We start from the raw sequence: 16,215 nt of genomic DNA on the forward strand, positions 1-16,215 counted from the left end.
CAAGCCTTCAGTTGACTGGGACCTCCCCAGTATCACCATCTAATAGCTCTTGCTGGACAGCCAGTTAAAAGAGCACAAACCCACAACCTAGAAATAATAAAACATTGAAGGAATTATATTTTCAGCTGTTCTTTTTAAGATGCATAACTTAATATTTTGCATATCAAAACTGCAGTAATTTTCAATGAGACAGATTTCTGAAAATCACTTGTTGATCCAACTTCAGCTCATGCCTTTTCCATCTGAACTTGAGCCCACTCCAACTCCTACCAGCTTCAAGGCAATCACATAAAGTGTTACCACAGACAAGATTTAGCCAAATTAACCAGTGAAATTTACCACTCTCTTTCAGCTCTAGAGAGCCAAATGAATTTACATTCACCAAAACACAAGGGATCTTTCTTAACAGATAAGCTGAATGGAGAGAGGTCTTTCAAGGGTGGTAGGAGCCTTTCAGTGTTTGGTTGTATAGCAGCAATCCACACCAACGTGCACAGAACACAGCTTAAAACTCTGTATTCATTTCTAAAGTGATCACAGCTATTTTTCATTATAAGATGATTAGTATCTTTTTTCTAAGCAACTGTTTCGCCATTTGAAATTGCAAGCTGCTTGCAGTTTTGAAGTAATTTTGATGGATTCTTTCCATTGTTCATCATCCATCAAACCTTGTGTAAAATTCCCCACAAAAAGTATCCTATACCTAAAAAAAAAATATTTTTTTTTAAAAAGTATCTCTGTCACTTTGCCTTTCCATGAACAGGATGAGATGCCCGTTGTCCTCCTCAGCTTAACTGTCATTATTTATATGTGTAAATCAAAGCATTGCACTACTGTGTGGTGGTGTTGGAGCTGCAAGGTTTCTGTGGGGCCACCTGCGCAGGTGCTTCTTGGATGAGAGCATACCTTACCATTAGCACCAGCTGTCTTAAAGCCAGTGATCTTTAAAGATGTTTCATTCCTATTGTGGAATTTTGCCTTTTGTAAGAGCTGTTTTAAACAATACAAAAATTGTACAAAATAAAAGCTAACATTGGGAACAAAAGAAAAAAGTTGTCAGATTTACTAGAAAAGGGGCTGTGGATATAAAGATGTTTACCCTCACCTCCAATTCACTTTGGGTCTCATTATAAGCTTAAATTTTTCATACCAAATAGCAATGTTTCATTATAAGTTAATTTAGCCTCTAGAAATGTGTATTATCTAGGTACACACATTAGTAGACAGATGCAAAACAAGTATTCTAACTAATTCCATTGAACTAACAAGTTTCATTAAATGTGCTGACAAAAAATAACTGTGCTCTAAATTGCAGTATGTGAAATAAACTTGAAGCAACTCGGATGTTGACTGGAAAGTAGGTGTCTGTGTACTAGCTATCAAGGAATGGAAACAAACTCTGTCATCAAATACCCAAACACTGCTTTTGGTATTAAAACTGAGTAGACGTGGTGTGTTGGGGTCCATGCAAGGAAACGGACTACAGCACACCATATGATGCTCTGATAGCCAATTTATTACATACAAAGCATGATTTTTATACATTTCCAGCATTCTATGCATGCGTCTATCTGACTCCTAATTGGCTGCATGCACTACCCACCCCGGCTAAGCTAATATATGATTGGTTAAGATTTCTCCGTCTCCAGTCTATTTTGCTGTGTTCAGTGCCTTCTTTACTTCACTGCCAAGTTTCTATTTTCAAGCGCTCAAGGTTGCTTCCTTATCACAGCTGCATGCCTCCCATCACGTGCCCTCACCCAGATTTTTACTATCCTCTTTGTTCCTTGTCCCATTTTGATCAACTGAGGCAGTTACAGTGTTTCTATGGCCCAGGCCTCTACAGTGGTGATTAAAATTACTGGTTACTATATATCTGATGGAAGTGCAACAGAACACATCCTTATACCCTGAACTCTGGAGCTGGATTAGGTTTTTACAGACTTTGAAGTTAAAAAGAAAAAAGCTTTAAGTAGATGTGAACGGCAGTATCAGAGACGATTTTCAAGCTTCCTGCATGCATACCCCATCCACTTCCCACTTTGGTGCTGGGTACGTGGCAGGCCAGAAAGGAGCCACCATTCTCTCCAACCGTGCCCTTGAATGACCAAGAGCCAAGACTTGTGAACCTCGGCCCTGCAGTGCAGACATCACCTCTACCCTTTGATCCCGTCTGAATTGGGCCCTGGAGGCTAAAGGATGTTCCTACAGCACAAGCAATCGAGGTTGGAGCTGCCAGAGGAAGATGTAGCAAAGCAGCCATCAGTGCTCCTTACACTCATGTCTCATAATCAAATTTTTAATAAAAATGAGCAACCTGCAACTTAAAATCCTAGCAGAGAATTGGGAAGAGAGATAAGAGAGGGAGAAGCAGGCTGCTCCCCAAATTGCCCCCAGTTAGGATCCAGGAGCATGGCTTTGGCAAACAGTGTGTTGTTACAACTTGAGGCAGATGGAAATGTGCTTACTTGTCAAAGCTGTTATCCCCCAAGAGGAAAGAAATTATGTTGCCTTGAACACACTGTGGGTAAGAGACATGGAAAGGCCCAGAAATAGAACACAACTAATAATACATACCAGGTTTGGAATATGAAATGAAAGCTGTATTTTGCAAAGAAAGGGGGGGTGGTTTTTTTTAGCAGATAAAAAAGTAGGACATTTTTAGTTCCAATAGTATGAGTACTACAATAGGCACTCGTTGCTTTGAAAAATTACAGATTATCAACAAGATATTCTCTGCGACTGAGGAGTTTACAGCTTCTGGCCTATATAAAATATTGAATAATATGAGACACTGAGCTTTAAAGAGCCTTTGAACCGTAATTACAGCAAAACCAATTCATGAATGTTGGTTTGGGTTTTTTTTTTAATTTTTAGATACTAACTATAGTCTGAGTCTAGCTTTGAAAGAAAAGAAAAAAAGCAGAATTTTCTTCATAAGCCAGTAGTTCCTTCAAGGTCAATTCAATAATGAACTACATTTTTCATTCTAAAGCACATTTCACAATAAAGCTCAAGAAGAAAACTAACTTTCAATTTCGACAATAGCATGTGTTCTAATACTGCTCATTTCTTTCCACTGAAGTGAGCCCACTCTGGTATCATACTTTTGTTCTTTATCTACTGAATCCACACCAGCAGACAACTGCTAATTGCATCTTTTCCATTAAGGCAGAGGACGATACACAAACAGAAAGATGCTTTGCCCTATGGTTGCTAGGATTAAAAATAAAACTTCTATTTTAAAAATGAAAATTTACTTTTACTGAATTCTTTAAGTCTCCACCTTCCGTTAGGAGGGAAAAAAATATTGCAGTTAACATAAAATTGTTGTGATTATTCCATTTTAACATTTATTCTTGCATAGAAAGCCAAATAGCCAGAGACATCCATTGCAGACAAGTCATGGCATCAGCAGCACCCATTATTCCACAGAAACCACATTCAAGTCCAACTGAAAAAGGAAAAATGCTTCCATACAGATTAAATCAATTTTTTAAACCTTTTATGTTTTGCATTTTGAGTCTTTAGAAATGGTGATTCGTTTATTGGGTTTGGTAGCCTCGTCCATCAGTTCCTTCAGCTGTCCAATCTGTTCGTCACGGAAGTCATCAAGTTTTTCTTCTGTGAGCTGGACTCCATACACAGTCTTTCCTCTCAAGTTTTGTTTCTCCTCATTAATTTGTTGCTGTATCAGTGCTGCATAGTTCTAATGAGGAAGGAATGTAAAGGTCACAAAATCAACAAGTACAGGATTCAAGTCTTTTTAAACACGATTTTACCATAATAACATACTTTTACTCAACCTTCTACAACAATCTATTAATCAACACCAAATGACCAAAGAATACACTTTTTATAAGAAAGAAAAGCTATTAAGACATTTCTAGGTCAATTTTCATGTAGCTAGTTTAAAATGCATATCATATATGTACAGATTAATTCTGTCATATTGCTTACTGCTACTGAAAACAAAACAAAATTAAATTACAGATCAAATATATTTCTGTATTTATAACTATTAAAAAACATGTTTTCCATCTAGCAGGATATCAATAGGATCCACTTTGTAAACTGATACATCTGGAAAAGTATTACTCTTGAAGATATGTATTAGAAAAAGCAATCTCTAATTAGACACTGTCATACAGCCTTTCTGCCTAACCACTCTGCATTTCTGGGTACTCAGTAAGGTCATTTGCACTCAGTCCTGGACTGCTCAAAAGGCAGTAGGAATTCAGCAACTGGGAGACTTCTGTCATTCTGCTAGTTTTGGACGAAATTAATTACCAAAATTGAAAGTTTGGGAAGAATAAGAAGGGGTTTCAAGGACAGATACCTCCATATTGCATGCTCATTCGCTGAAGGAAAAAAAAAAAAAAAGGATAACCCCGTTTCTGTACAGAGCAGAACATCAGCAAATTTGCTCTGACATTCTTTCAATCCTATTATAAGAGAACACATTTGGACAATATTTAAATAACAGCATTTATGTTAGTGCCTAGGCTAAATGGTCTATTTGGATTACACCAACATCAGGCTGAGTGACATTGTAAAACAAAACTTTCTCAAAGGCAGAAATGGAAGTGGCCAACAGGTCACACCAGTAATGTGCCCATAGTTTGAAAACTGCTTTCTCACCGCTTCGGAGCAATCTTGGACCATTAGGACTTTTCCAAATTACAATACTTGGGAGTTTTGCAAGGACAGCAGTTCTGCAGATTTCATTTGGCTAGCGGTGCTACCACAGACACCGCTGTGTTCAGGCTCCTGTGCACTCCCCTGCTCCCTCTGCCCAGTCCCTGCTCTGCTGCAAAGTGAACTTGTCGGAAGCCTCACAGCTGCGTACTTGCTGTAGTCAGTGAACCTACTCAGATGCTTAAAAGTTAAGCACACACTTAAACACTGGCCTGGAAGGGAGTCCAAACTTTTGTTTTTCTTAAGAGGAACTTAAAAACAAACTTCACAATTAAGAAGTTAATTTCAAAAAATAGTTCCTATTGGAAAAAATAGGCTTCTCTCTTATTTTCGTAAGGTATCCTTTAAAGTATCCTTAAAATTTCAAGCACAACTCAGGAAACAGTATAAGAAACTGAATTAAAAAAACCCTGTATTCTGAATAAATAATAATGATGACTGTGTTACATGGAAACATCTTTTTTTTTCCCAAATCAAGGATTAATTGCTTGAAAGAGTCCAGCGCAGAGCCACAAAGATGATTGAGGGAGTGGAGCATCTCCCTTACGAGGAGCGGCTGAGGGAGCTGGGTCTCTTTAGCTTGGAGAAGAGGAGACTGAGGGGTGACCTCATTAATGTTTATAAATTTGTAAAGGGCGAGTGTCAGGAGGAAGGAGCCAGGCTCTTCTCAGTGACAGCAAATGACAGGACAAGGGGCAATGGGTGCAAGCTGGAGCACAAGAGGTTCAATCTGAACATGAGGAAAAACTTTTTTACTGTGAGGGTTACAGAGCACTGGACCAGGCTGCCCAGAGAGGTTGTGGAGTCTCCTTCTCTGGAGACATTCAAAACCCGCCTGGATGTGTTCCTGTGTGACCTGGTCTGGGTGATCCTGCTCTGGCAGGGGGGTTGAACTAGATGATCTTTCAAGGTCCCTTCCAACTCCTAAGATTCTGTGATTAAATATTGAGAGTATTCAAAAACACAGGATTTTGCTAATGAGATATGAGCACTATTTTCAGCTGAAAGGAGCCTCATTACTGAATACTGGATTGTTAATCCAACTACCAGCAAAGTTACCAAAGCCACTACTTCAGCTGCATGTCTAATAATTCCAGATAAGTAGATGAGAAGGAAGAATGTTATTCATGAGCATGTGATAAATTTTAAAATGACAACATTCACTAACGTAAATACACTACATTGTTTACAGACCATGTCAGGCCTCACTAAATCAGCAGTTCTGCTGCAAAGCTTAATTCATGGCTATGTAAAGAAAACGGAGAGATAAAACAATCTATGGCAAACAAAAGTAAACTTTTATTAATACAGACTCTGAACTAAACTGATGCCTCATTTCCAATAGAGATCTGTAGTGGTATAACTTTGTGTTAAAGTTACCCAATACATAAAATACCAACAGTCTCATAAAACACCATGGTTCTTCCCCACGACCACCTTTCCCCTTTTTACATTAAATACACATTCAGTAACAGTGACACTACAGTTAATCCGTGCAGTAAACCTACACCACAGTGGTGTTACCTTATGCTACAGATGTTCTATGGTTTAGGAGTAACTAAACATTTTTTTTCTGATGACTGAACAATCAAACAGTAACAACACAAAGGATTATAATGGGTTAAAAAGTCTTCAGCTTTGTGATTTACAGAATTTCCTATGAAGACAGAGGGACAAACGTGATCTCTGAAGCCACCAGCAGACCAGTAACACACCGATGTTACACATCAACTATTCCACCTCATTTTATCTTCCAATTTCTGCAGAGAACAATGCAGTCAGTATTGAATCTGGACTCAAAAAAAGAAGAAATTCTCATTATACCAAACAACAAAATTCACAGTGGATAATTCAGAAACAGTACTGAAAGCAAGCAATATGAAACTCTCTACATCTTACCAAGAGACCTGACTAAATGAGCAAAGCCTGAGAACCGCTCCATGCAATGTCCCACCAGTGCAGCTTCCACAGTGGGAGAAAAGCCCTCCTCACTGCTGATGATCAACCACTGGGAGCTACTGCTGCAGGCATGGGCTAAGGTGCCTAGAAATAACTGAAATCCATGTAAAGATAGGTTACAATTTTATGAACATTGTTGACTAGAATGTCTTCTTTTCCAAAAGTATCAAATTAATTACTGGTAAAGAGCCTGCATTATATGTAATTTTTATTTATTTTTAAATCTAGCATCAAAGCATCACATTTCAGGAAGCATCAGGACTAAAGAATCCAGATCTCAGAAGTGGTGGTCCTCGACATAGCCACAATGCCCAGCCTCCCAGCTGCCCTGCATCCAGACAAAGAGCAAGGGACTGCATTTCCCCATGTCTTCATGCCAGGTGCTCAGCTTTGCAGCACTCCAGTGTGCTCCCATCTGGATACATCACCGCTGGCTCTTTTCCTCCACTCATTTTCTAGCTGAACGAATGTTTTGTACGTGCCAGAAAGCCTCAATAGTTGCAGTTTCACATCGATTTGTAGTATGAACAAAAAAATCAAAATTGGACCCAAAATTGGAGCCCAAAATCAAATGCTGGGCTTTGGTCAGTTCATGACAGAAAATGGAACTTTTTCAACTCATTTTACCAAAAGGCAGTGATGCGCCAAAGAAAATATGTTTCAGCCCTTACAAGAGCACTGGAAATCAATCAACTATAGGGCATATCTTGTTTTGTTTGCCTGAGATGCCAGACGAGGAACAAACAAAGCTTGGGAGATTTAAGTGTTTAACACATTACTGTTCCCTCAGAAATTCATAGTTACTATGTGATCAGTGATTTGTGGAAAGGTACTACATAATTTGCTGGTACATAGTTCTGTAATTTAAGATTCAGCTCCTCTACAGAAAATGCACCATATTTTGCTAACTGCCCATGAACCTTAGTATCCTAAACTCCGGAAGTTCAGTAATAGATTTAAAAGCATAATGAAAAAAGAAGAAAAAAAATACATTGTTCTTACAGCAGTATATCATTGGTCACAAAACACAATGATCACAGTCTCTCTCAGGCAATAAGGAGGAGCACCAGCATGTTTGTGTATGTTCTAGCTTTCATTAGAACTTAGCAGATACAGAATTTAACTATTTCCTAGCATCAGCTTCCCTACCAACAGAACTGAAACAAACCCTTGCCTGGCTTTCCCAAGCCAAGGGAAATTACTTCGCTTCTGCTTTTTTTTTTTTTTGTCATATAACTACATCTTCCAAATACAACAAAACTCTGTTGTCAATCATGACACAAATCCCTGGCAGTTTATTCAAAGGCACCTTATTCCAATTGCGGTTCACATTCTGCTCACAAAACCAGAGACACAAAATGGAATACAAGTGAAAAAAAAAACAAACTAAAACCAAACTACCAGCTGAACGGTAAAAGCATTTGCCCCTTTTATATGACTGCCACCAGAAAGAGGATCCAAATCAGGTCTAAGTCAAGACAACCTTTCCTGACCACTTACCATCAGAAGGTGGCTGATTTATCCAGTATTAAATCCCAGCATGCCGGCCACCTACACCATAGTCACCCTCAGAGTCCCGCTCCTCCCAGTATCCGTTCCAGTCTGAAAGGAGGGTAACAGTCCAAGGTGCAGACTGGACAGGTCCCTGCAACCGCAGGGACACCCCAAAACTCTCCATATGCAGAGAGGCAGATGCCTCACCTGAATGCTCCAATGCACACCTTGGAGATGCCAGTTCTGCCCACAGGTCACACTGACATCTACAGCCAAAGGCTGCAATGAAGGAGGTGAGCAAAGGCGCTTCCAGTCCTAGCCTCTGCTTGTCTTGAGGTACCACTTAAATAATATTCTAATTCACTTTGCATTCACACACAAACCTCTCCTGCTTAAATTAAACATACTGTAAACTCAAGCTCTCAGGGTTGCTGATGGATGGGATACTGGTGGCTATGCTATAGGCTACAGATTTAATTAGCTCTTCTGTCAAATGGTTCATCTATGGTTCATAAGAGCAATTTGGTTATAAATGCTGCTGTTCTGAGATCTGTCTACCACCCTCTGACATAAAGAGCAAGATGCCTTAAACAAGCTAAAAAATCTGCCATTTCTGTTACATTTCAAATTTCAGCCATCCTCGATATTTTCCATTGCTAATAGAAGGGTTCGGTTAAGCAGGAGTTAGGATGTAACATACTAAACAGGTATGTTTTATTCAGAGGTTTGGTATGTATAAAGACACAAACACTTAAAAAATGGACTGAGTAGCTTGTATGACTAGTCATAAGAACGCTAAGTTGAAACTTTAAGAACATAAAGAAAAATCAAAAAGAGTATCAGAAAGAGTACTTTATTTTTTATTAGAGCTGAAACATTACTCACTCTACCTAAAGAAAAAGCACTCTTCTCAAATTACAGGAAAGCACATTTTCATACATTTTTTTAAAAAACTTCAGATTATGTGAGAGAACAAAAATAATTTTTAAAGCAAACTGCATTCTTCCCAGGATAAAATCTCTGTTCTTTCCCTGTGCATCACCACTTCTTGAGCAGGGCAGCTGAGGAATCCCCAGAGGGGACAAAAATCCCAGAAGGGCTAAACCAGAGCTGGTGACTCACAGCCACTGTCCCTGCCCCTCTGCTGAGACAGCCACTATGGTGGCACTTCAGGAAGGGAAAGAAAAGCAGGGACAGGAGAGCAGCACACAGAGAGAGCTCATTTAATCACAAATGTCTAAGTGAAGCTAGGGATGGAGGTTGTCTTATGCCGAGCATCAGAGAGAAAAACTTGTCTTAAAGATGACGTGATGGCTAGATACACTGTCCTCCAGAGATGGGGGCTCATCGCTGTGAAAGCGACTGCGTGTTTTTCTCTCACTGGCTGCAGATGACTGGCTCAAATCAACTTCCTTTCTCTCTTACGGTAAAAGGAAAGTGTCCATTAGCTGTTTTGTCTTGTGGGGTTTTTTAATTACAAAAGGCAACAAAAATACCATTTCTCTGCGAATGAATCTATAATCTCTCTCCTGGAGTTTGTTTCATCTTTGCTGCTGAAGTCAGACTCGGCAACATCCTGAAGTGAAACACATGATGGAAAAAAAATGTAGTTCCTTTTTATTCTGAGAAAACTTTGAATTATGTATATATTTAAATTTCTGGGGATGAAACACAATGTCACCATTTCTAATTACAATGCACAGAGGTAAAGCAGATTTCTCCAGGACAAAGTCACTGGACTGTAAAGAATGGGAACAACCAGAAAACTTCAAAGTTTCCTAAAAGTTAATTTGAAAGGAAAAGTCACAAGAACTTCACAAATATCATGTTTCCCCAGGAGATTCAGGAAGGCTGCCAGAATATGTGATTATCACCTAATTTCAGGCTAGTGATCGCAGGAACACGATGATGCTTATACTGTAACTATACAGAACCGTTACCATATAAGGGGTTGGGTTTGGGGTTTTTGTTGGTTGCTTGCTTGTTCGCAGGGAGGAGAGAATGAAAAATTGTTCACGTAAAACGGAGCCAGGGAATATAATTATGTACTATTTAGTAATCGGCATGGAAAATTATTATTTGATCAGGAAGGTATAAAACGGACTACTTTTTTTTGAACACAATTTACTAATATTGTTAAACTGGAAGAAATGACATTTATTTAGAGGAATGTGAAAAAAGCTCAAGGACTAACTCAGCTTTGTTTATAGCTTAAATAACATGTTATTTTAGTGTCCTTTTTATGTAAGACTTATGAGATCATAATTTGAGGTGCAAGTAGGAAGTCTGTGGCCTGTCAAGGTAAATGCTGTTAAATCCAAAATGGAGCACAACAGCATTACAGTACATCAGAGTGACTCTACTGCCATTTGTGGAAAAACAAGCTGTAATAAATTATTTCTTTCTGGATGCACAATATTTACATCAGGGCCAAAATCTAGTTCACTAAAAGCTCTTTGCATCATCTGATAACAACCATAGTCTTTAAGATCCCTTCCACTTACATTGATAAGCTTCATCTCAGACCTTAAATAAAGTTTGAGCTCGTTCTAGGGAAGAAAAAAGGAAAAAAATGGAACATACTTAAAGGAAAAACAACATTTAAGAAAAAATAAAATGACCGATTAAGTTCTGAAAAGAAAGATCAATCTGAAATGTCGACGCAACAGAAGAAACAGAGCACGAGGAAGAGATGGGAGGTAGAAATGAAAGAGATGGCCATGCCAATGGGTTCCAATGGCTCAACAGGATCCTGCCATGGTTCTCTGCCCCTGGACAGGTTGAATCATTCCTTGTGAGAGCCATCCAAAAAATACAATTTTTATGAAATAATAATAATAATAATGATGATGATGATGATAATGATGATGATGATGATAATAATAATTCCCTGAGGAAGAAATATCAGTATTTGAGAGTCTTCTAAATTGGCACTGGAGACAAGAATACTTGTAAGATAAAGATATTAAAAACCCCATTAGAACTTAATACAGTTAACAATTTAAGAACAAAACATGAAAAATTATTCCCTCTGGAACTTAATCTGTAAAAATTATGATGAAATTACACTATTGCTAATATCAAACTCTAAGACTGCTGTGACTGGACAGCTACAGACTAGAAAAGTTAAACTTCTTTTGAGAGCATTGTTTCATATTTTCATCCAAATCCTAATAAATCCTCAGCAATATGAAAGATGGTTATTTCTTGACTCAGTTTGTATTTTGCTTTGACATTTTATGCTGTGCATGGCAGATCTTTGGCTATTAAAAAAGCTGTCCTGTGCACTTCTGTCTACTGCTGATGTTTTGTCTGGCAAATATGCTACAATCTCACAGAATATTCAAGGCTTTAACGCATGCTGTTATTTTAAAGCAGGACAAGGGAAAAGACTGGAAGCGATAGTATCAGCTCCTTTTTAGGAATTTAACTTCCTCAATGCATCAGTTATACTGTAATATTTCTATCTAAATATTAAGGTAGAAAATCTTGGCAAAGTTATTTTCACTGTAGATAATTCCCAGACAAATATCAACTCTAAGTACAGGCATTTTACCAAAAAAAAAAAACCCCTAAAGACTGTTAGCAACAGAATCATACAACCATAATTAAAGCACACAATGCAAACATCACTTACAGACTCTCATATCAGTTCTTTAAATAGAGGACAAGCATCTTAAATTTGCAGTTATTTCCTTCAGAAATATTACTTCCAGAGTTTCAAGGAAGACAAGTATTACACATCTAGATATTCACAAAATAAATCCTGTTTCCAAGACAACCACATTAGTTTCCAGACTGCTAGATACTAAGAACATGCAAAAGATTACATACCCCAGATGATAACACATGAAAGACTTCCCATGCACGTTCTTCTACTCAATTTATACGCAATGAAGCATTTCAAGTGTACGTACACATCTGAAAGAGACTCGCTACTCTTATTTTTCCATTACTCACATTCCTATATGCTCATTAGAGCCAAAACCTTAAACTAATACAGTAACGAAGAAAACCTCAAGTATAAATAAAAATTTAATCCGCTAATAGGCATATTGCATTGATTTCCCCAACACCACAAATAACCTTTCCTCTGAGGGTGCACTGAATTTTTTACATTAATGGACCCGTAGAAGAATAAAGTGTTTGAACGAATTAAGTGAAAAGTCATGGGCAGTAATTAATAAACAGACCAGAAGGTCATTAGTGTAAAAGTCAGACCCGTCCCTTAGGAAGATCAGTCAGAAACTTTCCCAGTTTGAAGTGAACATACTCTACATTCCACGTTCCAGTATGATACATAGGATACTAATTTAACAAAGCTAATTTGGCAGCAGAAAATACTGAGTCAAAGGCTGATTTTCTTGGCCAGTCTTACCAGGGAAGAGAGACAAGTCCTACCTGGGTGCTTGCGGAGGCATGTAAAACTGACAAGCAAGGAGTCACTCAAGTTTATCTACTCGATTCTTCAACATGGCACATACATTTTGAGGCCTGTTCTTCATAAAGCACTAGACAGGAGACTGGTCATCAATTAAGAAAAGCCTACATACACAGGTGGACTCATATGATTTCAAAAATTAAACAATATTGCCACGGGAAACACAAGTGAATTCTTATAAGGGTGTTACTTAGATAAGTATGATGTTCAGTTTGGCGCTTTTGAAAGTCCTACTCTAGAAACAGCTCAGTATATTTGGTCACAATCTTTTGGTTACAGTTCAGGCCTTCTTGCTTTTAAATAGCAGCAAGGGAGCATCTCTATAAAAATAAACACATACTGATGTAACTGACCTTTTCCTTAAAACAACTAACACCACACTGGTTTGTATTTGTAAACTCACTCTATGGAAAGAAGGCTTATTACTGCAATTAACAGGTACTTCATATACTTATAAGAGGCAAAAAATTACTCAGTGTCTGTGCACATTTTTAAAGTTCTTGTTGCTGCAGCAAAAGATATTAGAAGAGGTTCAAGTTTTAGACCAGACATACACTTTGTATACACATAAACATATCTCTGTCAAATGAAGTTAATAATACAAATTACCTAAAAAGTCTTCCATATCCTCTAAGCAATAGAACAAATCACAGCATTTCATTCTTCTTTAGTTTTATTGCTCTCCAAATTACAAGAGAAAGTTCCTTACTCTGTTTTATCTTTCTAAAATATTGAGATACAACATGCATGCAGTCAGAAAGTCCTCTGATGTAACGGTGCAGACAAAGAGGTAAGAAAAATTAAAAGTTCCCATTCTGAACATAACTCTAAAATTGTGCTGGGTTTTTTAGCAGTGTCTTATGGTAAAAAAAAAAAACCTCTAAAGCCTACAAATCTCTATATCTTACCAGAGGTTTTTAACTTGCAGATTTTTATACAATCTCTGAACTACTTCAGAATTAGCCACAGAAGTTAACTGAAGAAAACAGATCTGTCGTCACTGCATGCAAGAGCTGCTATAAAGGAGCAGGCATCTCTACTGACTACATCAGAGCCTTCAAATCTGAAAAACCCCCAAAATTCTGTAATCATCTGCAAGTCACTATTTATCCCTTTATCCAATGGCTCTGCTATTTAACAGGCTTTTTATAGCATCTGTCACAATACAGCAAGTAAGGGCTGGGCTGTCACAAAAAGCTGAAGGGATTAAGTACGAAAGAAAAAGAAACATTCACTGATCTGCTGAACAAGTTTCAAAATTCAATAAAGCACTGTAGAGACAGCTAATTTGAAAGCACTTCTGAAAAACTCCATAAAATATTCTGTACTGTTCTTGGGGAGATCAAATACATATCCAATTCAAGGCTAAACACGTTCTCTTGTAATTTCCATACAACAAATACTTCAAAATTAACTCACCTAAATCTTGTTCTATTCCTTCATTTTTGTTTCTGCTATTGCAGGAGGTTTTCCAACTATTAAAGGGGGCTTGCTTTGAATTAGCAAATGACAGGGAAAACAGGCTAGGGAAGTAATAAAGCAATGCAAATCAAGTCAGTCAAATACCTGTACGTACTGCGTTTTGAAATGAACACTCAAATAAAAAAAACTTAAGCTTTCACAACAAATATCCAGACTGCCTACTTATTTCTAAAAATTCTCATTTACCTAGAACCTCTCCATTTTCTCTGTGTAACCACAGACTGTCCAGTCCCAAGCAAAAATAAGTGTTGAACTGGAACAGAAGTTAATTTACCTCAATAATTTAAAGGAAAAGAATGTGAAAACACCACAGGCCACGTTAAGATTGGTCAGGCTGGCTTAACTATGATGTCTGGCTGCCCGCTATGGGTAAAGCATTAACATCTGGAGCAGAAGCAGCTTCCCTGTAGAGGAGATCGCAAGAATGAGAAATGCAGCACATGCGTTCTACTTGTATGTCAAAAACTCCCGAAATAAACTACCTCTGCTCCGAGTTAAGTGCTACCATTTAATTCTTTTGGTATGGCACATCTGCATCTGCTCAGATGCTCTCTCCACACTAATACAATGATATTTTATCAGGAAGAGTTCTCGTCTCACTCTCCATCCTGCCAGATGGATTTTAGAGCTACCTATTTAAGGTAAACTTCTAATTAAGTTACTCTGCTTTTTAATTTAGTGACAGGATTCACTATACAGTTAGGCCAAGATAGTCAACAGGAAAAATTCTCAAGTAAGCTGCTCGAAGACACCAGCAGAATAATCGTGAATAACATTTGCATCACCTACCACCCAGTGATGCTTCCCCTTAAACCACACTGATGGTAAATTATGGGGTCTTCATAAGCAGGATTTTATTTCAGTCTTAAGGGGGGGATGAATGCTAACATCTGTTGCTGTCCTGCAGAACACTTCATATACCTCTGACAAAAATCCTGCTTGCTAAATGGCAGGGGGTGGAGGGAGAGTCCTCCAAGTAACACCATATCCCAGTGCATTTGTGAAGCCTCCAGTCCAAGGGAGAGCTTAAACCAGCTGAACTAAGTCTGTCTGGTGACATGGCAGGAAGTTCTCCTGCTCACTGGTAACATGAAGACACAGCAGGTGAGCAGAGCACACAGGTGCAGCAGGTCACAGCTCTGAGCACTGGCCCTGCACAGGACAGCATCAGATTGAGAGGGGTCATCATCTACCCAAATATGCGCCCTACTTCTTTCACAGAAAAGATGGGTTTGTAGTTGCTTACACCAAAATCCACTTGTCAGCTGCTTGCTGAACTGTCCCTATGGGCTAGGCACTGAAGGTATCTGCGCGGGCTGGTCCTGCAGGAGACTCCGCGGAGATCTCTGACCCATGGGCACCACCATAAATTCAACTCTAAAGTTCACCCGCTCTTACAGTACGGGACTGGCCTTTACCACTGACTGCTGCCCTAGAAAACCAGGACAAAACATTACTTATCTTCTTCATGTCAAAACATAACATTTCAACATGAATTTTTAATTTCTTGAAGTAGAAAAACATTGAAAAGACCATACACTAATGGGAGAAGGGGAAGCAATTGGGATCATTTATGTTCTGTATTTATTTATGAGAAATACACAATGGATCTCCTCATCTTCACTGAACTGCTTGCTATATCAACTACAGCAGTGATTTCACAAACAACAGCTTTGCAAAGCATCTTCTTTTGCAGAACACGGCTTAGTAATGCTTTATTTCATCAGGTGGGTGGAGAATTTCCCTGGGAAAGTTTTGTCACAATTGCTGTCAAAATTATCATACCTATTTGAAGTATCTTTAGGATCCTATCTTCCCTCAAAAACACTGCCTACAAGCAATCTAATCACAAATGAAAACAAACAAAAAAGTCCCATTACTCAGGAAAAAAGGAAACCTTTGGCAAATAACTTGGTAACCTGCCAGCGATAGATGCATGACTGTACCAAAAGCTTTAATCAACAAATGGGATATGCTAAATAGTACAAAAGGTCATGAGAACTTCATCTGTCACAATAAAACTGAACATCTGAAGGTGAAAAAAGAAAACAAAGCCAAATAAAACAAATTCAAAGTGCTCACTCACACTGCAATTAAATCCATTACACACTGTTGCATGCTTTCTGCTAGACGACTAAATA

The 16,215-nt window shown here is 38.3% G+C and overlaps 1 protein-coding gene across 1 annotated transcript; it reads right to left on the reverse strand.

Moving 5' to 3' along the window:
- Window positions 1-3,505: 3,505 nt before the first annotated feature.
- ACN9 (ACN9 homolog (S. cerevisiae)) lies at window positions 3,506-8,335 on the reverse strand. Its single transcript, XM_010189431.1, has 2 exons — window positions 8,213-8,335; window positions 3,506-3,709 (listed from the first exon to the last, which is right to left on the reverse strand). Exons 1-2 carry the CDS (start codon window positions 8,333-8,335, stop codon window positions 3,506-3,508), a joined length of 327 nt encoding a protein of 108 aa, XP_010187733.1.
- Window positions 8,336-16,215: the final 7,880 nt, after the last annotated feature.

Source organism: Mesitornis unicolor, unplaced genomic scaffold (assembly GCF_000695765.1).
Source record: "Mesitornis unicolor isolate BGI_N332 unplaced genomic scaffold, ASM69576v1 scaffold52277, whole genome shotgun sequence".
Lineage (NCBI taxonomy): Eukaryota > Metazoa > Chordata > Aves > Mesitornithiformes > Mesitornithidae > Mesitornis > Mesitornis unicolor.

What these genes read in the sequence shown, in the direction of transcription:
- ACN9 (XM_010189431.1), bottom strand. Translation starts at nt 8,335, where the DNA reads ATGGAGAGTTTTGGGGTGTCCCTGCGGTTGCAGGGACCTGTCCAGTCT. An exon ending in ACTCTGAGGGTGACTATGGT is followed by an intron (nt 3,710 to 8,212) that starts GTAGGTGGCCGG and finishes CTTCCTCATTAG; the next exon opens with AACTATGCAGCACTGATACA.